This window comes from Suillus discolor (genome assembly GCF_016758755.1).
Source record: "Suillus discolor strain FC423 chromosome Unknown F5147scaffold_46, whole genome shotgun sequence".
In the NCBI taxonomy this organism is placed as follows: Eukaryota; Fungi; Basidiomycota; class Agaricomycetes; order Boletales; family Suillaceae; genus Suillus; species Suillus discolor.
The window spans coordinates 187114-215108 of record NW_024541293.1 but is presented as its reverse complement, the minus strand read 5'-3'; the positions used below and the strand labels follow the sequence as shown (position 1 = coordinate 215108).

The following is a 27995-nucleotide window of genomic DNA, read 5'->3' as shown; positions in this document are numbered from 1 at the left end:
ACTGGCATAGCTCACACATGAAACCTCTAAAGTCATTACCATCGTTAATAGATTATCTGATCGCGTGCTCATGCACCACAGAGAAGTCAACTAGAAGCTTTACAACGACACCTAATGTACAAGCGCATCAGGGAAACGTAATTCACTACAGAATGCTACAGACCGCTCTGTAGCATTCTGTAGCACAATCCAACCCGCGGATGAGAATGACATAAGAATCGGAACGTAGATTCTAGTGACGCCTACGCTTGCCCCGGGTCTGCGTCTTCTGACCAGACCTAGACACGCGTCCTTGTCCAGGGTTCAAAATACGGCGGAGCAGGTACCTTAAGAGACCACCAGCATATGCATTATCTGTTGGAAAGAACTTTCCCGTCGATTTGGTATACTCGCTCAGCTTCGCCTCGGAAACAAATCTGGTCACTGGGTCCTTGGTCACTTTTGCATCGATCAAGTCAACGATATTGACATGAGTGGCTTTGACCGCCTAAATGTGACCATACTTGTCAGTATAACACAGGCGGGAGCAAGTTGGGTTCCTACCTCGCGGCATGATTTGAGAGTGTCAGGAATCGGTGAAATGCGGACGGTCTGACACAAATTGCGCCATGAAGTGAGATCATTCACATCCGTGCCATATATCTCGTTGAACTGCCGAACAAGGGCGTCCTTGAAATCACTGTGAGCTTTTTCTCTCTCTTTATCTTCCCTATCCCAGCAAAACTGGCCGCACATCCGGTAAAACTCCGATGGAGCTGACGCAGACGAGTCGTAGTCGAACACGGAGTATGTTGCAAAAAAACCGTCTAGAGGTGTCTGTGTCTGTGTTTTGGATGTTTGTCTTAGCCTGTATGTGAGATTGAAGGTGGCTATATCGACCTACACCATTGGTGACTTCGAGCCCTTCGTCATGCGCATACTTGCACTGGGAGCCGAATCGACAAGTGGCTGTCTGTGAATAGCTGTAGCACACCCTAGAGGACGATGACATCTTGTAGTAATAAGTACTCCACGTCGTACTCGTCCAGAATATAGTCAGGTGGGGGATCTTTATATATATTACGAAGCCGGATCACAGGAAAGGATAGTCTTTGCGCCTCACCAGTAGATCAATTGGGACTCCATCACCATGGGGACCCCGGGCCACAATTCACAAACACTTCATGTGCCAAGCCAGCTTCTAGACTTATGTGTGGGAGACAGGTGTACCCTATCGAGAGATAGGAGAGTATAACTTACGTGTGCACAGCACGCGCACCCAAACTTCGGATAACGGGATTGCATTTCAAATCACGACTCGTAACGCGTAACAAGTCACTGTGCGTCATTCGCAGCCGTCCGAGGTATCTTGTTGCGACTGTGTGACAGGAATTTTTCGTGCCATTATGGTACAGGATACAGAGAGCGAATAAGGCTTAGTTGTGACACCAGTTTGCTCTGCGCAGTTCAAGTTGGCGTGAGGCAAGCCACGGGCACTTTTTCCTTGAGTGACATCACCACTCGAGGAAAAAGTGCCACGTGCCGTGTATTAGCTAATTTTTCGTCTAGTTTTTCAAATATCTCAAGAGACCCAGCTTATCATTCCCATCCAGATAATACACTTCATTGATGCGAACATATCCATCCTCGCAATAAGCCATCCACTCACACTGTAACATTATATACAGGATGAAGCATGAGGGAGAGGCGGAGTGTTTCGAGTGGTATTTCAAATATATACATTGTTGTAGGGCTGCATATGGCATACAATTTCACTCACGTGCGACAGCGGTCTACTCTGAGCTCGGTCATTAAATCGTCTACTAGTACCTTGAGGTCGCATGCTGGATATGGATGCCGTTTGTTTTCCTATGGTGTGCTGTTCCGGAGGATTTTCGGGATGCTCACCTGCAGTTGATCAACGTGAAGGTCGGAGGTGTCGCACGTTCTCTGATGCGAGTCCCTGGGCCCTGGCATAAACAACAAGGATCGGTGGTGCCGTAGCTATGGAGGGGTGAAACTATGGCAATGAGCGAATGTAAGAGTGTAGGGATACGCTGCCGAGGCCGATAGAACAACTCCAGAATCTAATCGCCTCGTTGAGTGTCAGACTGGGGATGGTCGCCAGTCAGAAGCGAAAGTGTAGTTTTCCCGGAACCTGTGATAGCTGATCAGAATCCTAAAGTATCGGTTTCGTGCAAATGTTGACGCACCATTCATGCCAGAAGGTGCCAGTGTGGATGGTCCAATTGATATTTTTGAGCACCTGGATCGAAACAGCGTCATTAACACAGAAACAGTGAAGAATAGTGTAGTTACCTTGCGTGGGCTATATGATACGTTTACATTCTTCATGTTAACTACTGGCTTTCCATGATTGAGGCCAGACTGCAGATATGACTGAGTGGTGCTTGCCATTCTATGCTCAGCTTCCTTTGCATGATATTCCGCATGCTTGGACATGATTTCATCTTTGACACCTGTCAGGATAGTTTCGCCCGTCACTAGAGCGACGTGCGAAATCCAGTCAGGAACAGGGTCCTGAATCCAGATACCCATGATGATGCGTGGACTGCGAAACTCGTGCAGTGACCGGAGGATATTCAGCAAGATTGGGCGAGTATTAACATCAAGGCCGGCTGGATAAAGTACAGCCATTAGACTTTACGCTCGTCGAATGTAAGTTCAATCACTCACTTAAAGGTTCGTCGAGTACGAGGAGCTCTGGTTCAGACAAAATAGCCTTCACAATGCGTGCTCGACGCGTCTGGCCATTTGATAAAGCTAACAAAGATAGATCCAACAGGGAGGAAAGACCTAGTCTTGAAGTTAGGTCCTCAAAGATGCCCTTCTTCACTTCGTCCTGCACAATTTCAACGGGAGTCTTCACCTTTCCACCTTTCGGCTGGATGTTCAGAAAGTCGTATTGTCCAAACATACTTTCTCGAAGTGGTGATACGGTCTTCTTTGACTGCGCCGTATCGAGAAGTGTAGTCGTAGAAGGTACCACCTGCTACGCGCGGCCGATGCGCAAATGATACAAAAGCCACACAGTTGCGTGGGTCGCGTGGAGGGTCTGAGAGGCAAGGAAATAGTTCTCCAGGTAAGGGCGGAGGAGGGGTTATGCGTAGGTGACCTAGGAGTGTCTAAGGCTCAGTGTAAATTGGTTAATGTGAACACTTCAGAGTATCAGCATGACACACCTGCAAAAGGGCTGTCTTTTCCTTCGAACCTGACATCACAGCCCAGCTCTCACCCTCATCAATATTCTATTCAACATCACGAAAGACCGGCGCTGCGAAGTTTGGGTCACCAAAGCGATAAATGTTGGAACGTGAAATCTGGACGATAGACTTGGTGTCTCTGTTTGCTGCTGCAGCGATCACTGTAAAGTATAGATACCAGCATCAGAAGGAGGCCTGCTGAATATAGTATGACCTGATCACTCACCTAGCTTCTTAGAAAGGCGCTTGCCAAGAATCTTCAATCTTGCAAAGAACGAGTTCTCGGTGAGTGACAATTCAGGCGGTGCTTCTATTGATGTGAAAATTCTTGCATCTACTCACACACCATCTAAATCTTCATCAACTCCTTGTTCTCCAACATCAGCAGCACGACCCATAGTTCTCCTGTAACACACTAGAAATAGCACGCTAATGCCCTTCATCTACCTTGCAAGACATTTTCATTTCTCTTAATTTCGCCACCTACTACTTTCAAAATCAATACTTGTCCATTATACCGTGCATTCCAAGCTTGCGGTTTCACGTCTGGCTAGTGCTTCACTTCCACAACCGAGATGGTGTCTTGTTGCACCTCAGAAGCCAACAGGACCCAGACAGTGCCAAGCATCATTGCCTCTCGAGGCCATGGGCAACCAAGTCAAGTTCATCTCAACATACCTCATCTTCGCTGACCGCATGCACGAGATTAACTGGATGGTTGACACACTCGACTCACTGTAATTCCTCGGTCTCATAGGCTATCATGATTGGCCCGAGAACGCTCATGAAGTAAAAGTTCGACATAGTGCGTAACTCGTCGCCTCCTGAACGTCTCATTAAGCTCCAGCTGATGCTTGAGATGCTCATCGCTAGGGTTTCTCAACAAATGCGGGCAGAACTATAATCCACCAGGCTCGGTTTGTAAGTCATTCACCATCTGTCTCCAAAAGTGCTTGCTCATATGCCATAGCTCTCTTCAACCACAGTTACTGTTTTTTTGTGACATCCCCCTTTACGGAAGCAAGGGTATTGGCTGAACGACTAGCTGAAGCTATGGTCTGACTTCAGCCGTGGTGAGCTGTGACGATGTGCCTGGGCAAAACGGAACTTTCGACATATCTGCCGTGGCCGGTTTGAGTCTCACGGACTGTAAGTGTTTGGCTAGGGGGTATTAACATCTTTGATTGGTCTTGAGGCTGACTTGCAACTATCTATTGAAGCCCGCATAGCGTTTCGATGCAGGAGCATCAAATAGTAGAAATTATATATTTGGTCGTGAAATTTCAAATGTCAAATCCAGACTCATGATCATGATGTATTTTGTCACGATCGGCGAGAACAGAGCTCGAGAGATCCAATCGCGAAATTCAAATGCTTATTGTTTAGCGCTTGCAACACATGGCTTCGAGGCGTGTGGCGTTTGGTTTGATGTGGGCAGTGGGCACCTCTCTTACTTCGCTTCCACTGCTAAGGATTTACAATGACTCGGAAGAAAAGCAACCCATCGATGAGAAATTCTACTCAAGAAACCAAAACATCCAGTCAAGCGACAGCTCCTGGAACTTCGGTACGTGGCTTACGAGGATCGCTCACTGCACTCCACTCCAAACACTGACATTGACACATCCTTCGTCTAGCATCGACCCCATAACAAAATTGGTTGGTTCCTGAAGAAACTCGAGGAGGATGTGAAAAAGTTAACAGTGAGTCCACGAGCATGCGCAATGAGCATCCTGGAGCACAACTAAGCTTGCAACAAGCACTCGAAGGATTCCTGCAGTCTTAGCCCTGCTCCCAGAAATGTCCATCATGATGAACATGCTTCATCGACCCCAGATATTGTGGTGAGTTCTGATACTTTCCCATTAGTCTATAGGCTCTCTAAATTTTGGCAGTCATGCAGGTTCAGGCTACTTCGTCTAATGTGGAGGCTGATACCCAATCCGCAGTTCAGGATGCACAACAGAGTGCAAATTGCATGCATCCACTTTTGGGACCTGCGATAACTGCAGCATCTGTTGTCAAAGGTGCACAAGAGGATCTGGATGATGCTGACAGTCTCCAGGAGACATATCTCAAACCCCTCAGGATATTCGACGATGTTATTGGGAAGATTGCAGATGTACGAACCCTCCTCCTGATCGGAACCGAACTAATCTAGTTTCACAGCTACATCCGTATGCAAAGATGGCACTGGGCATGTTATCTTGGACAGCCAAAGTATGTTCTTCTCTTTTGTTCTTCCTCTCACCGCTCAGCAATCATTTGTGTAGGTTATTCTAGCTCAAGCGGATCGCGACGCAGCAGTACTCGAACTTCTCAAGAAGCTGTCTGAAGTTTATGACTTCATGACACAAGACAGGAAGCTTAACCAAAAATTGTCTACGTGTGTTATCAGTATCCTCAGAAAGGTTTCCAAGCAGATCCGTGAATGTGCCCATTTCATCAGCAATTATTCAGAGACCAGCAACTTTTGTGAGTGTCATCCGCTGCTGCGCTCTGTACCTTCTCAAGCCTCTACCATTATCACAGGGACGAGACTCGGAAAGAATGTTTTCAAAGAAATGACAGATAGGATCCAAAAGTACAATATCGCGTTAGATAGGCTCAAGCAAGACTTCCGGGACCAAGTTTTACACAATGTAGCCATACAAGTGCATGACATAGATGTAGAGGTCCACCATCTAGGTAAGGATTCGGATGTCCTTGTGACTTGACATATATTCACACCTTTCCAGGAGAATTACTAGACCTCAGCGGCATCACCTATGCAGAGGGCGCGGGAGTAGATACCAGGAAAGAATGCCTTGAAGGAACACACATGGAGATCCTTTCCGAGATCATTGATTGGGTCAACAGCACTGGGGACAATGTTTCATGCATACTTTGGCTATCTGGCCCTGCAGGCAAGGGAAAATCGGCGATCGCCCACACCATTGCTAAGTGGTTCAACGACCTCGGAGGGCTTGGTTCGTGTTATTCTTTTGATCGCCAGCGAGAAGCAGATCATCGCCACGAAAAGATCTTTTCCACGATCGCGTGCGACCTGGCTGACCGTGACCCAAAGATGAAGCGGACATTGGCAGATACGGTTCAGGCCGCAATTTCACTCAAGAAGATGTCGGATATCACCCAACAGTGGCAGAAACTTCTTATCGAACCACTGAAGAAGTTGTCCGGGTCAACTGGGGAACCTGTCGTGATCGTGATTGATGCACTGGACAAGAGCAGTGGAACAGAGACACGAGGAGACATCCTCCGTATTCTAGCTGGTAAACATCACAACCCTGCCATCCCAAAAATCACAGACCTCCCAAACAACCTCCGCTTCATCACCACCTCTCGCCCACTTGATGACATCAATGACGAGTTTCATGATGTTCCGCATGTTCAACCGATGTCAATGGATGATATTCAACCCGCAGTCGCAGAGCGCGACATCTGTGCTTACGTATCCAAGGAGTTGAGAAAGCTTGATCTTCAGGACAGAGAGTTCCAAGTCCTCACTGAGAAAGCTGATGGACTTTTTGAGTGGGCACGTCTTGCTTGCGGATACATCAAAAAGTCCCATGCTGGGCTATCTCCAATGGATTGCTACAAGGCTGTGGTGTCACACGATCCTGCTAAGAGAAGTGTGCTGTTGCACGACATGTATCGCCTCGTTTTGACAGATATTATGCACGGAGATACATCCACTGATGTCCAAGATTCGGAGGAACTGTGTTCGATAGCGCTAGCAAGATTTCGCTCAGTGATGGGACAAATACTAGGTACAACTGGGCCTCTTGCTTTAGCTTCACTGAACGCAATGAGGGACCATTTTCCAAATGAAGAGGACCGTTTCGACGTGAAGCTTATTGTAAAATGCATGGGGTCCCTCCTTAGTGGCACCACGAATGCAGATTCCCCAATCCGACCCCTTCATGCATCCTTCTGCAATTTCTTGATGAATGAACGATCTGGCGGAGAGTTTTTCATCAACTTGTCAAAGGTACAACGCGACCTTGCATTCGCATCACTTCGGGTGATGGAACACGGACTTCACTTCAACATCTGTGACCTAAAGTCGTCGTATCTACCTAATAGCAGTGACCCTGGACTGCAAGACCGAGTTCAAGGTTGCATCCTTCCACATCTGTCATATTCCTGTTGATTTTGGACTTCGCACGTACGAGACACAGCCTTCGACGAGGAGCTTGCAAAAGAAGTAAAATCATTCTTCGACAACGAACGGGTCTTTTTCTGGCTAGAGTCACTGGCCCTGATCGATGCGCTGAGCAGCGCGGTTTCTGCCCTTGCGCTCATTTCCCACTGGCTAAAGGTCAGTACATTGCTGCGGAGGGCCAGATAAAGCGCTCACATGTAACCCCAGGACCATTCCGAGTTCAAAAATGTCTCAATCGACTGCAATGGACGTTCAGAGGTTCATTCAAGTCTTTGGCAGCATCATTCTACACAGCACACCACATCTATATGTATCAGCACTCCCATTCTTGCCTGCCAATTCTCCGCTATCGAGAAAGTTTGGTATACAATTTCCAAATATTCTTCGTGTGGCATCCGGACGTGATATGAACTGGTCAGCTGTTCAGACCATTCTCATGGGGCACACTAGTTCACTTAACTCGGTCTCATTCTCGCCGGACGGCACTCGCATCGTCACTGGTTCTTCGGATAACACTGTTTGGCTGTGGGATGCAGGGACGGGGAAGCCAGTCAGTGAGCCCTTGCGGGGGCACACTCGTTCAGTTAACTCGGTCTCGTTCTCGCCGGACGGCACTCGCATCGTCACTGGTTCTTCGGATAACACTGTTTGGCTGTGGGATGCAGGGACGGGGAAGCCAGTCGGTGAGCCCTTCCGGGGGCACACTAATTCAGTTTGTCGGTCTCGTTCTCGCCGGACGGCACTCGCATCGTCACTGGTTCAGAGGATAACACTGTTCGGCTGTGGGATGCAGTGACGGGGAAGCCAGACGGTGAACCCTTGCGGGGGCACACTCGTTCAGTTAGCTCGGTCTCGTTCTCGCCGGACGGCACTCGCATCGTCACTGGTTCTTGGGATACCACTGTTCGGCTGTGGGATGCAGAGAAATCAGACAATTGGAACAATCATGTCATCCGTTTCTCGTCCAACCCTATACACGCACTATGCAAAACCCATGAGCTAACGGAGGGAGCATCCCGTGACGACTACAGTTCGACCCATTCAACCCCCTTTTTACTGAATCATGACAGTGGATGGGTAGTAGGGCCAAAAAATCGGCTCTTATTCTGGGTACCCCCCGCTTCTCGACACTTATTTTATTACAACACTGCAACTACATTGGTGATACCCAGAGGAGGTCTCGAGCTTGATTTGAGCTGTATGGCACACGGACAGCACTGGCAAAAGTGTCGAGAAGAGTGAGTATCCTCGAAACCCTTTCCGTCACTCGCACTAAAATCAACACTTGCAGGCCTTCGTAATGACGCTGATTGCAGCAATGGATTCATTATAGAGACTCTGGATGCAGTTTAGACGGATCGCGAGCGGGTTTCACATGTGAAAAGACAAGGTTGCGAATGTGTTTCAGATATAGTGTGTCAACAACTCGTTATGCATGGTAATGAGGTAGATGGGAGACATGATTAGGGCCAATGCGAGCTCCACCTATTTACACCGTTCGCCACCCAGCACACCAAAGGCAGTTACTAAGTGAGGAGGGCAGAGCTACAAGCATCGTCCGATGACCACAACAGTGGATGTAAGAAATGTAGGTGCCCTGGACGTTGCTGAAGTAATCGCTGACATAAGAAATTCCCGCAATCGATTTTGTAGAGAATTAAAGGCGTATCCTTCCTACAGAACCCTCCTTTAGAAGTCGGGAAAAGAACAGCTATTCTATGTGAACCGGTGACCGTCGACCATTCCCGTCCCATTACTCGTCACCTACCCCATCAACGATTTCTTTCGCATCATCGCGCAACCACCTCCCAGGCTCAAACCGCGAAGGAGTAGATGTTGATGGAAAGACGAGAAAAGTGAGACACTCCACCGACCTCGGGTCGCTCATGCTTGGTATGAACAATACTTGTAACCCATAATCTCATCATGATCACTCAGTGAGTCTGCGGCGCCTGCGGTTCGAACAATATATTTTCTATAGTATCATAATGTTCAAATTTGACCTCAGATGCTCATCTTAGCTGTGAGCTGTCCAATGTTAGCGCGTATGGCCGGGTTTGATATTGAAATTTCCAGCACGAGGACTGTCACTTTATCAACCCCGACTCTCTCTGGACTTTTGATCTGATCAAACTGCTCGTCTTGTAGCTAACACGCCTTTGATCTATCGCTGGCAGGTCCGACCCATGGTGCTCTGTTTACTCCAAACCAGATACCTCGTACACATATCATGTCCTCCTTCCACTCAACATCGCCTCTATTTGTTTCTCCATCAGCACCGATGACAAAGTGGAAACATTCACTAGTGTGTCGCTACGTGCAAATCGGCTTGCAAGGGTGGGATATCCTAGGTGATGCATATACCACCAGCGCAAAGAGCGAATTTATCGCAGCAGTCACTGACGGCTTCGCAAGGGCTGGTCACGTTGGCTACAGATTGGTCCCCTTACTGCGACACACATTGTAGATAACGTCAATGCAACGATGAATGTGAGGAATAAGAAACGCATTGTTCGTTTGAGGTGATATGATCTGCTGAGGGCTCGAATAATGTCTTTGAGGTGGATGGACGCTGATGACGGTAGGAAAATGACTTGCTTTTATATTATCACGAAAGTGACGTTTAGCGAAATGGTTGTGGCGGCTAGCCATTTTGACGCGCCTGCCTCGGTTGTGATGTGGCTGTGACGAGGCAAAATGCCACGTCAAACCAAATCAATTGATGATCTATCTTGCGATACCGGACGTTGATGGTTTGTGTTGATATGATTTTATATCTGAAGGTCAGGCTATATCAACTCGAAGCCAGATAAGTTGATGATTTATATCACAGGTCTTGACTATCTTCTAGACGGTTAAACGAGACTCACAGAAAAGGTATGAGCAACTGCATGTCTTCAATCTTGTCGAGTGGATGAATAAAAGCGGTGAAAAAAATGAACTTTTGACCCAATCAAACTGCGCGTCTTTTAGCTAACACGCATTTGATGTATCTCTGGCCAGTCTGACCCGTGGTGTTATACTTACGCCAAGACCAAATAGTGCGCAGATACCTCATGCATGTACTCCCGGAGTCCTCTCACCCAGTATCACCTCTATTCATTTCTCAATCAGCAGCGTTCTACATATCGCTCGATCAACAACAACGCTGATATGAATGCGGGAAGATTTGCTAGTGTGTCGCTACGGCCTGTTCTCAAGGTAGAGGACGCTCGTCGCAAACCCACACACGCCACCATCGCAGGTATCATTGCTGTCGCAACAGTCATTATCCTTTACGCAAATATTTCCAGCTGGGCTACAATTTGGTTGCCTTGCTGTGACAGAAAATACAGACGCTGTCAACCCAACAATAAAGGCGAGGAAAAAGAAGCGCATTGTTTGTCTGAGGTGGTATGGTTGAGGTGCTCGGATGATTTCTTTGAGGTGGGCGGATGCTGGTGACGGTAACAAAATGACTCACTTTTGTAAAGGTTTTGCAACATGGATACTATGCTTGGCGGATGATACTGCGGTAGAACCTATCCTTTCTGGTCATTTCGTGGTCCTGCATGATGCATCGGTTGTGATGCACCGTTGATGCGGCTCTGACGAGGCAAAAAATGTCACGCCAACTTTTCCGACACTTTGAATTCAATACAACATGAATACCGATGTCCCTAAAGTAAGATGATGTATGCTAGACTAGAGCTCGACGCTCCCTCGCATTGTTGTTTTACCAATTCCGAAATTAACCCGCTCAAGGTGTACCATGACGATACTCTCAATTGTAGGGCACACAGGCGAAATAAAGTGCACATCCCCTTTATACGTGTGAGCACGTGATCCATTTGCACTGCCATGGCTGACTTAGACACGTCGGTTCTATGGGTTCAAATCCATCATCTGCGAGCGCCGAGTCTACGTCGTATCGTCCGATCCCCAACTTGCGTCCTTATGAGATAGCATTGTAAGCCAAGCAGTCAGCATCATCCGTTATCAGCGCTTCGACCTCATGCGTGAAGACTGGCCTCGATATTTGCGACCATGTAACTATAAATACAGCCTTACAGGGTCAGTCTCACTGTCTTCGTTCAGCTAATTCACCAACGATGTACATCCCTCGATTCGATACCACCTCCTACTCCACCACCACCCAACCCCAATCATCCTGGACATATGGCCAGAGAGTCGATGTCAGTCCTGCCCGGAAAAGACTGGCTTGCAGGCGAATCTGCAGGGTGGAAAATCTACAGCGCAGCAGAAATGGACAAGGCGTACGTACTCCTCCACATGTTTATCAGCCGTGATCGTGACCGTGATCGACAGCAATCTCAACAAGCTCTTGAATTCAGGCATTCTACCACGTCCCACATCATTATAAATGACAAGATGCTCGCCTAGATTAATCCAGCACTGATATCTGACGTAGAGTCATGTCTCGTTGATCATGGCAATCAAAAGAAAAACAGAAAAGGGTAATACATACTGGTCCCGTGGATGTTGGGCGAATCTGGTTCGATAATACAGTTTCCAATTCGAGCCAGCTTCGACGATATTATTTCGAAGCTCCTTCGGGGCACACTGACACGCCGTGACTGTTGTACCTAGCTAGATATAAAGTACTTTCATCTGTCTGCAAATCATTACTCAGCGGAATGCATCAGAATATAACAATAGTAGGCCTTGACGCGCCATAGAGTGTAGATGTTGATGTGAGTACAGAGACTGCGAAGATGTTTGGGAGAGCTTGTTTGTGGTCTGAGTGGTGCTTGACCCGGCCTAAACGAGGCTTCTGACATGCCATACTAGTAGTATGGACGTCTCAGGCGTTTCTCATCCAGCTCCACCTCATGCAGGATCTAGAGATTCATTATGGTTGGGGGATTCGTCGCCGGTCGAGATATGGAGCTCAATTCGCGAGTCTGGGTAGAAGATGATATTGGAAGTAGCGGCTAGTAAAGGGTGTTGCTCAGCGTCAAGAACAACCGCTATGAAAAAGTCCACGCTATCGAAGGAATATCGTAAGAGAGAGACAGCATGCATGAAGAGAGAGACATACCTCAGCCCTGGGGAAGAACCACTAGGCTACGAACCGAACATATGCAAGTACTGATAGTACGTGTACCTGTCTCTGTTGCTATTTTCGTCAAGGTACATCCTTCGGAAAACTACTATGAGATCTGGACTTGGTCGTAACACACATTCATCATGAATGCTGCTTCAAATGTACTCCTGGTATTTCCATAGACGCCAGGACACGAGGCTGCTTGCTTGGTCATGCGGGAATTGCTAGAAGAGCCTGGCCTGAGACTGGTGTCAAGAAAAAATTGCGCATAGAACAACATTTCAAAATTACAAGTGGACCAATTAAATATGCGGTAGTAGTAAATCATGAGGCATGAAAAGAATGCATAGTGAATACGAGGAAGGACATACAGGCATGGTTATCAGTAAAAAAACTGTCAATCAAATGCTCACCACCCAAACGCAAGATCCCTCCCGAATTGAGCATATCGACCCAGCGCGCCAGAATAAAATAAGAACAAAAGCGCCGCAAAGAATATAAGTTGTCGTTGCTGTTGATATAGAGTTGCGCTTGTTTTGCTACCTTCGGCCTCCCCAACGTTCCCCTTGATCGATGCTTCTTTGCTGTGTGCTTCCTGCGGCACGTCGGGAATGCCTGGGTCAGCACCAGAGTATTCGGGGTAGTGATGAGATACGCTTTCTCCCACTACCCCATTATCGAGAAGTTTTGATATGCGACCTAACGTCGCTTCCATAACGCGTTCGACCGCAGCATCGTACTGCCGCACAATCCGTAGGCGGTCTGCGCGTATGGATACGGTGTCTTCAGAGGGCGTTGGTTCTGTTTTGGAAGACGAAGAATGAGCATTGATGCATGAAACTGCATTAGATACACCAAAAGGTATGTCTCGGACAGGCATACACGGAACAATAAGTCTCCCCTACGAAACAAACACGACCAGCACGTTTCAAGAGCATCGCGAACTCACCGTACATCCAAACAACACCCTTCGAATCAGCCAACACTTTTAAGGCAAGTGGGGACAATCTCCCCTTACACTTCTCCTCAAACGGCTGCATTCTCTCCAGATCGATCGCCTGTCACGTTAATCAACATTTTGGTAGACAGAGTACCAGTAGGTAGCACGCACCGAACACCGCTCCAGGGCCCACTTACCCTTCACTTTCTTCAAACTCAACTCGCCCGTAGGTTCGAGCGCAAAGTCGTTTTTTAGCGCAGCCCATGGCTCCTTCATCGGATTTTTACCTTGAGTCCATTCTGGAAGGAGGTAAACGCGGACGTGTCTGTTGGCCCAGTAATTAGTGCCAAGCGATGTTCATATAGAGCTCGCACACCTAGGTGGACAGGAATATGCGAGTGGACTAGGATTTTTCCACATGTGCTCTAGATGCTCTTGAGGCGTGCGCACGAATATAGAGGGACGGTTACCCATGGTGCTGTGAGTGAAACCGGCTGCCAGTGGACATCGCGTATATAAAATACTATGAGGTGCTTGTTCCGTGTTGAGAACGTCTTGACGAGGTCACGATGAGAAGCATGAAAACAACAGAGCCAAGGAAACCGGATTTATGTAAAGTTGTACAAGGCCTCAGCGCTCAGCAGGGTATCACTTTGAAGGAGATGCATGATGAATGTTATTGCCAGCGAATAAGTGCCGATCATAAAACAAGGTCACGAAAGTAGTACAACAACGTGTAATATTTACTCCGCAAGGTAATCGTTCTCTCTTTTCAGCCTCGAGTTCAAGTCGAGTTTATCTCCAACTTCTGAGCAGTACATGGTTAGCTACAACCTGCACTTTGGTTGGTGTTCAGAACGCGTACAGGATCGGGGTCGGTGGCTCTTGGCTCAACTTTAAATTATTATTCAATGAGGCTATTCGGGCCGCCTCATAGTAGTAGTCATCGAATTTAAGTGCACCATGTGAGTCACGTGGCCAAGGTAGGGTGCTCTCGGAAATGGTTCGACATGGAGTTCACCTTGACTACTATCTGCGTGGACTGTGCCAGTCATGATCATGATCATTGTGGGCTGCTAGTATTGAAACTGGTCCGAAAAATTCAAGTATAAGCTGCAGTCCAAGCCTCCAAGGTAAGACTGCAGAGGTGTATCTAAGTTGGCTCACGATGTTGCGGCTGAATTTGCAGCTCTCAAGGAGTCGAAGAGGACCAGCTTTAACGAAGTTGAAGGGCTCGAGCGAAATTCTTTGGATTTTAGCATGTTGGATAAGGTATAATTGCACATACTATTTAGAGATTTGGTACTGTACGGTTGTATATGAAGTATCAATATGAATTAGGTCTCGGTAGATACATCACGAATCAGGAACAACATTTGAGTCTGCCTTTTAGCACATCATTCAGTGGAACATCCATAACTTATTCAGACGAAGTGCTAAGTATAAAATATCAAAGAATCAACGGTACACTCCATAGTGCAGTAATGATATCACCGTTACGTGGAGCTAGAAGGATCAATATTAGTAACTGCGAGGACGGATAGTAAAGACTAAGAACTTACGCATCCCGGCAACTAGACCAGTTTGTCCCATGTGCCATGCGGCTCAAATCGAGCTCGGCACCTCCTCTTGAAATCACCAATGAAGTCCAAGGAGTATAAAATGCATGTCGGGAAGCGGGAGGTACCCAGAAAAGGAGTCGGCGATTGGGGCCCATCATCCGTCCATCAGTCTGCAGCAAGAAAGGGGTTGGATTACGATCATTGTGAGAGGTGGATTCGAGCAAGTCAGCGGGATTGGGCAGGGCGTCTTCAACTCTGGGCGAGAAGCAAATGTGGTGAGCGTGATAAGTGTTGGTTGGCATGATACGGCTTTCTTGAGTGAGAGGTGCGGTGCTATGGTGAAGCGGAAACGCGAAGGAATCTGGGTCTCTGGACTCGGGGGATGGCTGCAGTTTCACTGCACTCCACACACGGACAGTCTTGTCTGATGAACCAGATATGATGCGAGTTCCGTCCGGGGAGAATGAGACTGAATAAACCAATGCAGTGTGCCCCTCCAAGGGCTCTCCTAATGGCTGTCCGGTCGCTACATCCCACAGCCGCACAGTCTTATCTCCCGAACCAGACACGATGCGAGTACCGTCTGGTGAGAACGAGACTGACCAGACCCAATCAGTGTGCCCCTCCAAGGGCTCTCCCAATGGCTGTCCTGTCGCCGCATCCCACAGCCGTACAGTATTATCCGATGAACCAGATGCGATGCGAGTACCATCTGGTGAGAATGAGACTGAGTAAACTCCTTCAATGTGCCCCTCCAAGGGCTCGCCCAGTGGCTGTCCCGTCCATGCATCCCACAACCGCACAGTCTCATCTTCCGAACCAGACACAATGCGAGTACCATCCGGTGAGAATGAGACCGAGTAAACCGCTCCAGTGTGCCCTTCCAAGGGCTCTCCCAATGGCTGTCCTGTCGCCACATCCCACAGCCGCACAGTGTTATCGTCGGAACCAGATGCGATACGAGTACCATCTAGTGAGAATGAGACTGAGCGAACCCAATCAGTGTGCCCCTTCAAGGGCTCACCCAATGGCTGCCCCGTCCATGCATCCCACAGCCGCACAGTGTTATCGGAAGAACCAGACGCGACGTGAGTACCATCCGGTGAGAACGAGACTGACCAAACAATTCCAGTGTGCCCCTCTAAAGGCTTACACAATGGCTGTCCCGTCCATGCATCCCACAACCGCACAGTCTTATCTCTCGAACAAGACACGACGCGAGTACCATCTGGTGAGAACGAGACTGAACGAATCCAATCAGTGTGCCCCTCCAAGGGCTCTCCCAATGACTGTCCAATCGCCACATCCCACAGCCGCACGGTATTATCGAAAGAACCGGACGCAATGCGAGTACTATCCGGTGAGAATGAGACTGAGCAAATACAATTAGTGTGTCCGTCCAAGGGCTCCCCCAACGGCTGTCCCGTCGCCGCATTCCACAACCGCACAGTATTATCGAAAGAACCGGACGCGATGTGAGTACCATCTGGTGAGAACGAGACTGAGCGAACCAGTCCAGTGTGCCCCTCCAAGGGCTCTCCTAATGGCTGTCTGGTTGCTACATCCCACAGCCGCACACTCTTATCCTCCGAACCAGACACAATGCGAGTACCATCTGGTGAGAACGAGACTGAATAAACCGCTCCAGTGTGCCCCTCCAAGGGCTCTCCTAATGGCTGTCCTGTCACCGCATCCCACAGCCGCACAGTGTTATCGTCGGAACCAGATGCAATGCGAGTACCATCTGGTGAGAACGAGACTGAGCGAACCCAATCGGTATGCCCCTCCAAGGGCCCACCCAATGGCTGCCCCGTCCATACATCCCACAGTCGTACGGTCATATCTTCCGAACCAGACGCGATGCGAGAACTATCAGGCGAGAACGAGACTGAGAGAACCGCTTCAGTGTGCCCCTCCAAGGGCTTGCCCAATGGCTGTCTCGTGCATGCATCCCACAGCCGCACAGTGACATCCAATGAACCAGACGCGATGCGAGTACCATCCGGGGAGAACGAAACTGAGGAAACCAGTCCAGTGTGCCCCTGCAAGGGCTCCCCCAATGGCTGTCCCGTCCATGCATCCCACAGCCGCACAGTCTCATCCTCCGAACCAGACACGATGCGAGTACCATCCGGCGAGAACGAGACTGAGGCGATCCCTCCAGAGTGCCCACTGATCACGGTCTGGGCAACCGTCCAGTTCAAATCACGGCCGGATGCCAGACGAAGGTTGTTCGGAAACCTTGCAGTAAAATTGGTAGCCATGGTGGAGTTGATGGGTGAGAATGGCAGCGCTGACACATATAGATGCGGGGTGCTATGCAAAATGATGCCGCCAAACACTTGAATGAATCTTTGTACATCCATTGTGGTGGTCCGTAAATCTTCGTATCCAAAATGGCCCTATGTTTATCTATGAGCTGTTCGTCCAACACTGCGTCGTAGGCATGTGCTCACCTTCAGCCACTTGGCAACGAGTGGAAGCCCAGTAATTGCACCGCTGATTGCGTTGAGAAGTCCGAGTGCTTCAATCCAGAACAGCAGTCGCTCGTCGTTGAAGAATGATCTAATCGCCTTTGCAAGCTCATCGTTGAAGTCCGTTTTTTGAACATGCATAGCCCAATGTCGACAGGAATAGGCGAGATGTGGGGGAATGGATGTTTTGACTCGTTGAGGCAGTCCGGTATCTTCGCGATTAGGCAGGTATGATGACTCTAAATCACACATATTGAAGCGGAGGCCATGTTCCATCACTCGAAGTGACGCCAACGCTAAGTCGTGGTGTTGCGTCTTCGTCACGTCGACGAAAAAGTCTCCGCTGGATGATTTGTCTGTGAGGAACTCCTGGAAGGATGCGTGGAGGGGTCTGACGGGGATGGATGAGTCTGTTGTGCCACTGAGGAGGGATCCCATATGTTGTATGATGTCCAGTTTGTAATGTTTGTTGTGGTCCGGAAAACAGTCCCGCATGGCGTTGAGGGAATCGAACGGGAGGGGTTCAGCCGTGCTGAGTATTTGCCCCATCACGGAACGAAACCCCGCTAGTGCTTCCTGGTACTCGACATTGCCATACCGATGTCGTAGCCATATCTCTGCCAAAATAAGCCGATACATATCATACAACTTGTTTGTCCATTTCCCAGGATCACGGTTCACAACAGTTTCAAAGCGAGACCTTGGATTTACGCCGGGAAGGTCTTCCGTGATGTATTCGCATGCAAGACGTGCCCACTCGAAAAGTCCATTGGCTTTAGCAGCGAGGTTTGCAAACTCTTCCTTCCCAAAGCACGACAACCCTTGTAGCTTGTCGGACACAAAAGCGCAGATGTCGCGCTCCGCCACTGATGTTGGTATCTCGTCCATGGATAACCGTAGAGTATGCTGAACGTCATGAAATGCATCTTCAATGTCATGAAGTGGGCGAGAGGTAACGAGAATCCGAAAGTTGGATGGAAGTTCTGTAATTTTTGGAAGATCTGTGTTCTGAACTTTACCAGTAAGTATGCGGAGAAGGTCCCGCCGCGTCTCCACTCCGCCGCTCTCGTCCAGCGCCTCGATCACAATCAAGACAGGTCCCACACTTGACCTAGATAATTTCTTCAGTGGTCCTATGAGAAGCTTCTCCCACTGTTGGAAAATATCCCTCGAGTTCTTGAGTGACGTGGACTTTTTAACCGCATCCACCAATGATCGTCTCATCTCTGGATCCCGGTCAGCTAGGTCACGAGCGATGGTGGAGAAAACTTTTTCGTGGTGTTTCTCGGCTTCTTGGGCCTTGTCGAAGCAGAAACATGAACCAAGCACTCCCATGTCGTTGAACCACTTGGCAATTGTGTGAGCGATGGCTGACTTGCCCGTGCCCGCAGGCCCAGATAGCCACAGCACACGTTCAGCAGCGTCTCCACTGCCATTAATCCAATCGGAAATTTGGGAGAGAATTTCCGTGCGCGTCCCTGATAGGCACTGTTTCGTGGTATCTAGTCCTACGCCCTTTGCATAAGCAATATCTCCAAGATCCAGGGTATCACCTGAAACGATGTGAGTGAATGTGAAGACAGAAACGTGTCAGAATTCTTACCCGTACGTTGGACGAAGATGGCAACGTTTCGGTCAACTTGGTCCCGGAATTGTTGCATGAGTCTGTCCAGAGTATCGCTATACCGCTTAATGATGATGTTGGTTTCCGAGAGAATACTTTTCCCAAGTCTCTTCCCTATGATAATAGTGTAAGATTCATGTACAAAGTGCGATAGCTTGGCGACTCACAGAAGCTCTTTGTCTCGGAGTAGTTCTTGATAAAATGGGCACACTCAAGAGTCTGCTGAACGATGTTTCCAACGATATTGCACATTGATTCAATTTTGCCAAGAGTGTCATCTTGGGTCATGAAGAGGTAAACTTCAGCCAATTTCTTGAGAAGACAATGGACTGATTGGTCGCGCTCTGCTTGAGTGATGATAACCTACATGGAATTATAATGAGCAAGAGATAGACCTCCGGGAGAAACCAAACGTACTTTGGATGCAGCAGACAACACGCCCAGCGCCATTTTTGCGTACGGATGCACCTATACAACTTGATTAGTTCGCTTTCCATGAACGAGAATGACCCATACATCCGTAATCTTCTCAAGGACAGCGTCGATGATCTTTAGGGGTTGAAGATATGTCGTCTCGAAGTCATCCATGGTGGTGAGACCTGCCAGGGCATTGCTGGCTGCGGACGCCACAGAAGTCACATGTCCCCCGAGTAGTCTCATGCTTTCTGTACCCTCACTGGCACCCTGAAGTTCAGCATCAACTAGTTTAGGATCAGGACCTTCCTCCACGCCAGAAGGAGCGACCTGAATCTGCGTGATCGCTAAAATTTAAAAAAGTAAAAGTAAATAATCAGCCGAAATACCTGTACAGCGGGTGCTGGAGCACCTTGAAGTTCGATGTTCTGGACCACAATGGTGCGGTTTCGTTTTCGTTTGAAGGGTTTCTGCACAAACTCAGCCGTATTCAAGACAATCTACATTCGCATCTACGCACAGGAAGTTTTTTTGTTAACCCATTTTTCAATTTCTGCAGGGACTGACAGACTCCTCTACGAGGTTCGGCGCTCTGGACAAAAAATACATGAGGGCTGCCAGCGATGAATTACAAAAAAGCACGTACCTGGCTTTGACCAATATTTGCTTGGCTGCGTCTGTTGACTTCTGCAGGAGGGTCGGGCGTATGGTCTTCACTCATCACGAGTAGTCGTGGAGTTGGATTGAGTTAGTGTGAGAGAAACGGTAGGGTACACTGCGAGAAGGCAATGGACCTCAGATCCTTCGGAAAGATCCCTCGAAGCATAGTAACCAAACACGTCACGGTTGACGTGAAGCGCTAATCCTTCAACCACGCAATTCCCGTCAGTTTAGTATATAGGCAGGTTATGGGCTGTCAGCAATGAATCACAAGAAACCACGTACCTGGCTTTGACCAATATTTAGTTGGCTGCATCTGTTGGCTTCTGCAGGAGGGTCAGGCGTATGGTCTTCACTCATCACGAATGGTCGTAGATTTGGCTTGAGTCAGTATGTCATTGAGAGGTGCTCGCAGTTTTCACATGACTTGTCTCGTAATCACACGCTTCACTACTAAGCAAGTCATTGTACATTGTACAATGTATCCATCAACACAAATAACTCATCATCAAATGGCCCCACAGTGCCTCAAAAATCGTCTGAATCTTGACTCATCTCTTGAATTCTTATTGTAAACGTCTTGGCAACTCGATATCCAACTCAGGATGAACCCAATGTGGCAATCCTTGAAGCGAGCTTTGACGTACATTCGGTTTTCTTGTCTACCATGTACAACAACTTCGTCACTATGGTCATTTTCCCCACTCAGGGCATGAGGACTCTAGACACCTCGTCCGGGAAACATACTTAAGTTGGACTTGCTCAGGCAGTATGGCACTCATCATCTAGATTCTGCTTCCTGCCTGCTATCCATCCCAACTTGAAATCTATCCACCAATACTCATTTTTGTAGTCACCCATACCATCATCCAATGACTTTCAACCTCGCAAAGATCAATCCAATTGATCTGACGGGAAATGTCGTGACGTCCAACAATCGCCCATTCGGCAGTGGAAACTTCGCAGACGTTTGGGAGGGAATCCACACCGTGCAAGGTTATAGGTATCCTGTACGTGCTACTCGGTCACTAGTGACGTATATATTCACTCATCGATGTAGGTAGCTGTGAAGATCCTGAGACCATCACTTCTGTCAGACAAGCATCTTAAGCAAAAAACCAAACGGGTATGTAGATCGTTTATTCATAAGTCATCCTTTTTACTTAGTCTGCCTTCAGAAAATTTTGCGAGAGGCAAAAGTTTGGAGCACGCTGGTTCATCCCAACGTGGCTCGATTCATCGGTGTGTACTATGTACAAGATACACAGGGGGTTCCTATCCCCCGTCTAGTATCAGTTTTTTATAGGAACAGAACACTGAAAGACTATCTGGTAAATAATCCCAACAACCGTGAGAGCCTACGGAAACTTGTATGTAACTATTTCGTTCATAGTCGCACATATTCAATGATGTCTGGACAGTTTCGCCAATTCTTGTCTGGATTAGAATATCTGCACGACAAAAAAGTCATCCATGGAGACCTCAAACCTGTCAGCACACAATTTTTATCTGCGGGAATAATGACTTATATTCATTGTAGACAAATGTTCTCATTGACAACTCTTGGAATGCGGTTTTGGCGGACTTCGGCCTTTCCCTTGTCCTCGATGTTTCTGGTTTCACGACGACTAATGTAAAGGCGGTCGGCACGTTCCGTTACATGGCACCCGAGTTGATGAATCCCCCGAACCCTTTGGTAACACCGCGACCCACCGCGCAATCGGACATCTGGTCGGCAGGTATGACGGGTCTAGAGGTGCGTTAGAAAACCATTGTCACCAAAATTGCAGATACTGAGTGTGTTACTAGATTTTATCTGGCGTTGTGCCGTACGTCGATAAAATTCAGGATGGCGAGCTCATCTTCTGTATCTCTAAAGGGGACATACCCGACAGGAATCGTTACGATCAAGTGTCAAGTAAGACATGGTCGATGCTGAAGACCTGTTGGTGTGAGGCCAAGGCGCGACCAGGTGTACCTACATTGATAAAGTCCTTGAATGAAATTTATCCCGGTTTGCAGTAAGCTATATGACGAAATTGTCACATATGTAGATACAGAACGTCCTTCATTGCATAGGTTATATAACACGGACTTGACGAATAATGCTCTAGTTTTGGTTTCATATCAATAGTGAATCCAACGTCTTCCAAGATCGACTTTGCCAATCGACCAACCAAAGGAAATAATTGTGGGTGGAGAAAAGCTTTTTCCGAGCTCGCCTGTCATCGCACATATCTGGCAGCAATACCTTGCGATATTATGGCAAGCTTAAAAACAACCAGGTCAATATATACTATCCCGTACCTGGGTATAGTACGTACCAGAAAGAGTATCCAACTACAGACAAAGACCATTTCTTTGATGGGATATGGTTGGTTGGTCAGCCTGCGGTGCTCGCGCTCAAGGTCTTAGGGACATCTTTTGTAGCATTCTTGAACGGCCTAATGATTGTGAATTTAGTGAGCAGGGGATCTTGAGGGAATCCTTGGGGTATATGACGAGTGTCGATTGCCCATGGTTGGGTAAGGTTCGCGAGGTCAGCAAGCTATGCAGTGAATTCAGATCAAGATGCGGAAGATGGTGATCGGTGAATGTACCGGACTACCTAGAGTACATAACTCCCAGTCCAGTATGCCAATTATCCTGGATGAAATATCATGTTGTCAAGCTTGTAGTCCCCATGGACAATCCGCAGCCCAGTTTTACTCTCGTCCGGGAGGTGCCTCTGGTACCAACCGACCATTTCTTCAAAATACGGAATATTTCCTATCGCTTTTTCTGTCTCGATATCTATAGCCTGGGATTGAGCAACCGATATGTGTGTAAAAGATTTGATTTGACGGGGGAAGTAATCAGTCGTAGGACCAAAGTTCTTGAGACCTAATTGAAATGGGTCGAGAAAAGCCAATGCTGCCAACGAGCAGATAGCTGAGAGCCAGCTCTGGGTAACCAGGCTTAGCATATTAATACAATAGAGAGATGGCAAAAAAGTACCATTCTCAATAGATTATGACCGTACCTTGAACTGTTTGGTAGTAGCGACAACCGGCACATGTAATTTCAAGTACGTATTGAGCTTCTGAATGTCGATGTTGGCACGATACTCACCTGCAGTATTTTTGGCGCGCTATCAGTCATAATATCGAGGTTGAGTTGAACGTTCAATTCAAGGGGTTGCGGCACTCCCCGGCTGGAATATGGGTGTGCCCGAACTTGTACACTGACTTGATAGTTTTTTTTCATGTAATTCTCAACCCACTAAATCCCTTACAAAATCACCATGTGAACGTGTTGAACGTAGTCGTGTGGATTGTAAGCTACCTGTGCATGGAGTACTTTGCTTGCCCGAATCCCGAACGTTCCATATAATCATGATCAGTTACCCGCTCTCTGTATCCTGTACCATAATGGCACGAAAAAATCCTGCCGCACAGTCGCAACAAGATACCTCGGACGGCTGCGAACGCCGAACAGCGACTTGCTACGAGTCGTGATTTGAAATGCAATCACGTTTATTCGATCGAAGTTTGGGTGCGTGTGCTGTACACACGTAAGCTATACTGTTCTATCTCTCTTACACCTGTCTCCCACTGTGAGTCCCACACGTACTACGTTTAGAAGCTGGCTTGGCACATGAAATGTTTGTAGGTCAACATGGTGATATAGTTCCAATTTGATCTACATACTGGTCAGGCGCGAAGACTATCCTTTCCTGCGATCCGGGAAACAACACGAGGCATCCAAGGACTCCGTAATATAAAGACCCCCCACCCGACTATATTCTGGATGAGTACAACGTGTGGTGCTTGTCACTTCAAGATGTCGTCGTCCCTTAGGGTGTGCTACAGCTATTCACAGACAGCTAGTTGTCGATTCGGCTCCCAGTGCAGGTTTGCGCATGACGAAGGGTTCAAAATCACCAATGGTGTAGGTCAATATAGCCACCTTCGATCTCACAGACAGGCTAACACATACATCAGCCGTCCCTTGAAACACATATACAGACACCTCTAGACGATTTTTTTGCAACATATCCGGCGTTCGACTACAACTCGTCTGCGTCAGCTTCATCGGAGTTTCACCGGATGTGCGGCCATTTTTGCTGGAATAAGAAAGACAAAGAGAAAAAAAAAGCTCACCGTGATTTCAAGGACGCCCTTGTTCAGCAGCTCAACGAGATATATGGCACGGATGTGAATAATCTCAGCTCATGGCGCAATTTGTGTCAGATCGTCCACATTTCACCGATTCCTGACACTCTCGAATCATGCCGCGAGGTAGGAGTCCAACTTGTTCCCGCCTGCGTTATACTGACAAGTATGGTCACATTTTAGGCGGTCAAAGCCACTCATGTCAATATTGTTGACTTGATCGATACAAAAGTGACCGGGAAGCCAGTGACTATATTTGTTTCGGAGGCGAAGCTGAGCGAGTATACCAAAGCGACGAGAAAGTTCTTTCCGAGAGATAATGCACATGCTGGTGGTCTCTTAAGGTACCTGCTCCGCCGTATTATGAACCCTAGACAAGAACATGCGTCTAGGGGTCAGAAGATGCAGGCCCGGGGCAGGCGTAGGCGTCACTAGAATACACGTTCCGATTCTTATGTCATTCTCATCCGCGGGTTGGATTGTGCTACAGAATGCTACAGAGCGGTCTGTAGCATTCTGTAGTGAATTACGTTTCCCTGATGTGCTTACACATTAGGTGACGTTGTAAAGCTTCTAGTTGGCTTCTCTGTGATGCATGAGCACACGACCGGATAATCTTTCGGACATTTACGATGGCAATGACTTTGGAGGTTTCATGTGTGAGCTATGCCAGTGGCCCAGGTTCTCTAGTAGTTGAATGCGACAAGCTTATCCTCGGGAATGAACTCAGAGTCCGAAATTTCCCTTTCTCGCATTCACACTCAGTATGCCTAGGGCACAATATTCTTCCGATATCAACACCTGCTCCTTACATACTCGCTAAAGCCATGGACGCTTTCAGTGCCATTTGACTATGTAGGTTGATTTGTGGACATAAGTCTGCTCGCCAGCTGGGGTGTATGCTTGCTGCACGTGTAGTATCTGATCAAACGGGCTTTACATAGTACATCGCTCTATGATAGGATCATGATGATCGGGGCAGATATAATTATACTACAGAAGATTCAAATACTGGGCCCTGGCTTAACGCGGGGCGTAGCTATTTTGACGCGGTCCTGCCGCGGCTGTGATGCGACGTGACGCGGCCTTGACGCGGCCACCGTGACTAACGCGCCCATCACTAAATCCCACCGTTCCCCACAAACCATTATATACACATTATCATGTAGATAATAACCATATTCGGCTAAAATATGACAGTGCGAGATATATAGGCATATAAGTGTTTAGAACGCTATCCCCTATGACCAATGATTGTCATGAATCGTGTAGTGACAAATACTAGTACTGTTTTGAAGTGATGAAACATGTTCAACGAAGTGTTTCTCATGTAGAATTTCTAGCACAGTGGCTCTCCTGTCCAATAAGTAACAAAAATATAAATTCTTGCCATCTGTACCATCATACAGACAATTGCTTCAAATACTGGTGTTATGATATTATGGGTTTTATACTTGATTGGCCAGGAAATCATATTGGATGGTATGCGAGTTATACAAAAATGCTTGGTACAATACACGTGCTCTACCCCAATCTCATTGTCAACACCACCTGCAAGAATTTGACAATAACAGACAGCGGGTAACCACGACAGATATTGTGAGCGTCTTGAAGTCCAACGAAAGCAAGACATAGTGGTCCATAAGCGGGGATTCGCACCAGGCATCACGGACTCGAATAAAGTACAGCGTTATAGGATCGGGCTCGGTGGTATAAGATCGAATTTGGCAGGCCGCAGTACTATAGAATGTGATGGGATCGACTCTGGCCATAGAATCCAGTTTGTGGCCTTGGAATAAAGGTTGGCCATGGGACCGAGTTTGAATGTAGGATCGAGTTCGAATGTGGGATCGACTTTGGCCATATTGTCGAAGACCAGCGTTCCTTAGACAGAAACATAGACCACAATGCTTGTTGCTGAACCATACCATACGGCACGACTCCCTGGACGGAGACTCGAGAAACTTGAAGGAAGTAGCGTTAATGAGTGACTAGAGGCAGAGTAGGCGATAGTGGGGGTTATAAATAAAGTCAGAGTCGGATCCTTACCTATGAATGACCAGAATATATGCTTGCCGAGCGGTGACTGAGGTCTTGACCTCTGCCAATGGAGTTGTACCTCATTCATCTTGAGATCCGGTAGTCAGAGTGTTTCGAAATAGGAAAAGAGGAATGGAGCAGGGTCGGAGCCGGGTAAGGCTGCGAGCTTCGGTGTCAGTGGTAGACAACAAAGACTAACGGAGAACTGAAACTATCCACTTTGGACGTCGGTTCAGGACAAATGACTAAAAACTCAGACCGTATCAGTTCACTTTGAAGCAAAGTCACACTGATATGAAGTCCTGGACTCTCGTACATTAGTGATGTTCCCGGCCCGGCTTGGGCCCATGCAAGCCGCAGTCCGCATGCTGAATCAATGCTTGAACTCCACCATGCCGTTCCCAATGCCACGAACACCATGCGCAAACGCCCAGCACACGTCAGCGACTGCTGATGTGGCTCAGACGAATACGGACGATGGACGAGAGCAGAAGGGAAGAAGACAAGGAGGAGAACGAGAACGAGAGAGAGGAAATGGACGAGACAAGCAGGAAGACATCAAGTAATATGTAAAATAAATAAAAATTGCTTAAAAACGCACCATGCAGATGATGACAAGTGAGAACGTGAATGAGCGAGAATCATGAGAACGAGCGTCGAGAGTGGGCTCGAGTCCAACACAGGAGACAGAGAAGTCTTGCATTGTTTGTTGAATGACAGGGAGGGGAGGAAGTCTTCGTTCGGCGGAGCTTGCTGGTGCCGGCGTGCCGTGTTGTTGTTGTTGAGGCCTGAGGGACGAGAAGGATGACGGCGACGGCCTGCCTGTGTTGATATACTTGGCAATAAGCTCGAGGTTGGGTTCGGGCTGTTCCCTTTTTTCGCCTAGGTCCAGTATTGTTCAAGTTGTAGATGCTAGAACACTGGCTTGGAATCTAACATGGGGTTATAATGGTTTATCAGCAAGAAGCTAGATGAAGAAACAGATCAACACGCAATCATGTGACCCGTGTCGTAGATGCGCAATGTAGAACTTGGAACACTAGATTAGCGGTCGATATGGGTTTACATTTGATTCATCAAAACAAAAGGCAAAAGACAAGATAAGTAACACATCACAAATCTAAGCCGGTGCTATACACACCACGACATAGGCATATAAGGGGAAATCAGACATCGCCCAACTTATAAGGTGAATACTGTCATATCATGCTTAGTGGTTTTTAGTGATGCCATTCCTATACTATGTTCGACTTCCAGATCAAGTTGGACGAGTTCACGACCATTCCTTTGTTATTTTATTTGCCATAGGGACATATGCGACTAGGTGCATAAGCCAATGACTATTTTCTTTTATTATCCTCCCTCTCTGGATCCTTCAAGCCTGTGGAGTTTAACAGGCGGACATTCTTCAGCCGGCAGAGAAGGAACTACAGCTTCGGATAACTCGTCTGCGGACTCCAAAGATGCAGAATCAGAGTTATTACTGAATAAGGGGCCGTGCTGTCAATCACATAAGTTAGATATCTATCAAACGGGGCAGGTAATGTCTTCCTCACTTTAAGTTCACTCTCGCTATAATCTCTTCCAGAAACCCATTCATCAGGAATGCCGAGATACACATTCCATCGCCTGTGATGTTGGCCAGTATCCAAACCACACTGCTTGTTGCCTGCAGGTACCGTCCTGCTTCTTCGGAATTGGCCCTGACGCTT

At 47.7% G+C, this 27995-nt stretch overlaps 8 protein-coding genes across 8 annotated transcripts; 4 read left to right on the top strand and 4 right to left on the bottom strand.

Moving 5' to 3' along the window:
• Nucleotides 1-93: 93 nt before the first annotated feature.
• Nucleotides 94-1407, bottom strand: F5147DRAFT_707010 (uncharacterized protein). The gene is made up of 6 exons (XM_041438041.1): nt 1338-1407; nt 1240-1304; nt 1103-1180; nt 884-1048; nt 544-822; nt 94-487 (listed from the first exon to the last, which is right to left on the bottom strand). The coding sequence occupies exons 4-6, from the start codon at nt 989-991 to the stop codon at nt 233-235; spliced, it is 642 nt and encodes a 213-aa protein (XP_041290311.1). The 5' UTR covers nt 992-1048; nt 1103-1180; nt 1240-1304; nt 1338-1407; the 3' UTR covers nt 94-232.
• A 319-nt stretch (nt 1408-1726) lies between these two features.
• F5147DRAFT_809932 (uncharacterized protein) lies at nt 1727-3601 on the bottom strand (the record flags this gene model as incomplete). Its single annotated transcript, XM_041443434.1, has 9 exons — nt 1727-2137; nt 2193-2245; nt 2299-2618; nt 2677-2877; nt 2939-3125; nt 3183-3203; nt 3258-3364; nt 3430-3513; nt 3550-3601. 9 exons carry the CDS (start codon nt 3599-3601, stop codon nt 2086-2088), a joined length of 1077 nt encoding a protein of 358 aa, XP_041290310.1. The 3' UTR covers nt 1727-2085.
• Nucleotides 3602-4683: 1082 nt separating this feature from the next.
• Nucleotides 4684-5682, top strand: F5147DRAFT_654925 (uncharacterized protein; the record flags this gene model as incomplete). The annotated part of the gene is made up of 7 exons (XM_041433918.1): nt 4684-4770; nt 4841-4906; nt 4973-5047; nt 5107-5325; nt 5373-5423; nt 5477-5589; nt 5664-5682. The coding sequence occupies 7 exons, from the start codon at nt 4684-4686 to the stop codon at nt 5680-5682; spliced, it is 630 nt and encodes a 209-aa protein (XP_041290309.1).
• Nucleotides 5683-8325: 2643 nt separating this feature from the next.
• F5147DRAFT_561983 (uncharacterized protein) lies at nt 8326-8598 on the top strand (the record flags this gene model as incomplete). Its single annotated transcript, XM_041430605.1, has 1 exon — nt 8326-8598. A coding segment is annotated over one exon (273 nt), but the record flags the coding sequence as incomplete, so codon positions are not given.
• Nucleotides 8599-12661: 4063 nt separating this feature from the next.
• Nucleotides 12662-14048, bottom strand: F5147DRAFT_706990 (uncharacterized protein). Its single transcript, XM_041438040.1, has 4 exons — nt 13732-14048; nt 13527-13680; nt 13365-13473; nt 12662-13216 (listed from the first exon to the last, which is right to left on the bottom strand). The coding sequence occupies exons 1-4, from the start codon at nt 13827-13829 to the stop codon at nt 12825-12827; spliced, it is 753 nt and encodes a 250-aa protein (XP_041290307.1). The 5' UTR covers nt 13830-14048; the 3' UTR covers nt 12662-12824.
• A 5655-nt stretch (nt 14049-19703) lies between these two features.
• Nucleotides 19704-20150, bottom strand: F5147DRAFT_838693 (uncharacterized protein; the record flags this gene model as incomplete). The annotated part of the gene is made up of 4 exons (XM_041444174.1): nt 19704-19765; nt 19819-19899; nt 19950-20021; nt 20076-20150. Coding segments are annotated over 4 exons (288 nt in total), but the record flags the coding sequence as incomplete, so codon positions are not given.
• Nucleotides 20151-20905: 755 nt separating this feature from the next.
• F5147DRAFT_706984 (kinase-like domain-containing protein) lies at nt 20906-22224 on the top strand. The gene is made up of 6 exons (XM_041438039.1): nt 20906-21099; nt 21150-21215; nt 21268-21459; nt 21511-21579; nt 21630-21845; nt 21899-22224. The coding sequence occupies exons 1-6, from the start codon at nt 20962-20964 to the stop codon at nt 22112-22114; spliced, it is 897 nt and encodes a 298-aa protein (XP_041290305.1). The 5' UTR covers nt 20906-20961; the 3' UTR covers nt 22115-22224.
• Nucleotides 22225-23779: 1555 nt separating this feature from the next.
• Nucleotides 23780-24844, top strand: F5147DRAFT_706977 (uncharacterized protein). The gene is given in 4 exon segments (XM_041438038.1): nt 23780-23813; nt 23828-24018; nt 24090-24369; nt 24427-24844. 3 exon segments carry the CDS (start codon nt 23912-23914, stop codon nt 24676-24678), a joined length of 639 nt encoding a protein of 212 aa, XP_041290304.1. The 5' UTR covers nt 23780-23813; nt 23828-23911; the 3' UTR covers nt 24679-24844.
• Nucleotides 24845-27995: the final 3151 nt, after the last annotated feature.

Excerpts from the sequence above, each read along its gene's own strand:
- F5147DRAFT_706990 (XM_041438040.1), bottom strand. The coding sequence starts at position 13,829 with ATGGGTAACCGTCCCTCTATATTCGTGCGCACGCCTCAAGAGCATCTA. Across the intron at positions 13,681-13,731 it reads GCATATTCCTGTCCACCTAG|ACACGTCCGCGTTTACCTCC; the intron begins GTGTGCGAGCTC and ends CTGGGCCAACAG. Across the intron at positions 13,474-13,526 it reads GGGCCCTGGAGCGGTGTTCG|GCGATCGATCTGGAGAGAAT; the intron begins GTGCGTGCTACC and ends TTAACGTGACAG.
- F5147DRAFT_706984 (XM_041438039.1), top strand. The coding sequence starts at position 20,962 with ATGACTTTCAACCTCGCAAAGATCAATCCAATTGATCTGACGGGAAAT. Across the intron at positions 21,100-21,149 it reads TGCAAGGTTATAGGTATCCT|GTAGCTGTGAAGATCCTGAG; the intron begins GTACGTGCTACT and ends TCATCGATGTAG. Across the intron at positions 21,460-21,510 it reads GTGAGAGCCTACGGAAACTT|TTTCGCCAATTCTTGTCTGG; the intron begins GTATGTAACTAT and ends ATGTCTGGACAG.
- F5147DRAFT_706977 (XM_041438038.1), top strand. The coding sequence starts at position 23,912 with ATGTCGTCGTCCCTTAGGGTGTGCTACAGCTATTCACAGACAGCTAGT. Across the intron at positions 24,019-24,089 it reads GGGTTCAAAATCACCAATGG|TATACAGACACCTCTAGACG; the intron begins TGTAGGTCAATA and ends CCTTGAAACACA. Across the intron at positions 24,370-24,426 it reads CTCTCGAATCATGCCGCGAG|GCGGTCAAAGCCACTCATGT; the intron begins GTAGGAGTCCAA and ends GTCACATTTTAG.
- F5147DRAFT_707010 (XM_041438041.1), bottom strand. The coding sequence starts at position 991 with ATGTCATCGTCCTCTAGGGTGTGCTACAGCTATTCACAGACAGCCACT. Across the intron at positions 823-883 it reads GGCTCGAAGTCACCAATGGT|ACACAGACACCTCTAGACGG; the intron begins GTAGGTCGATAT and ends TCCAAAACACAG. Across the intron at positions 488-543 it reads CTCTCAAATCATGCCGCGAG|GCGGTCAAAGCCACTCATGT; the intron begins GTAGGAACCCAA and ends GGTCACATTTAG.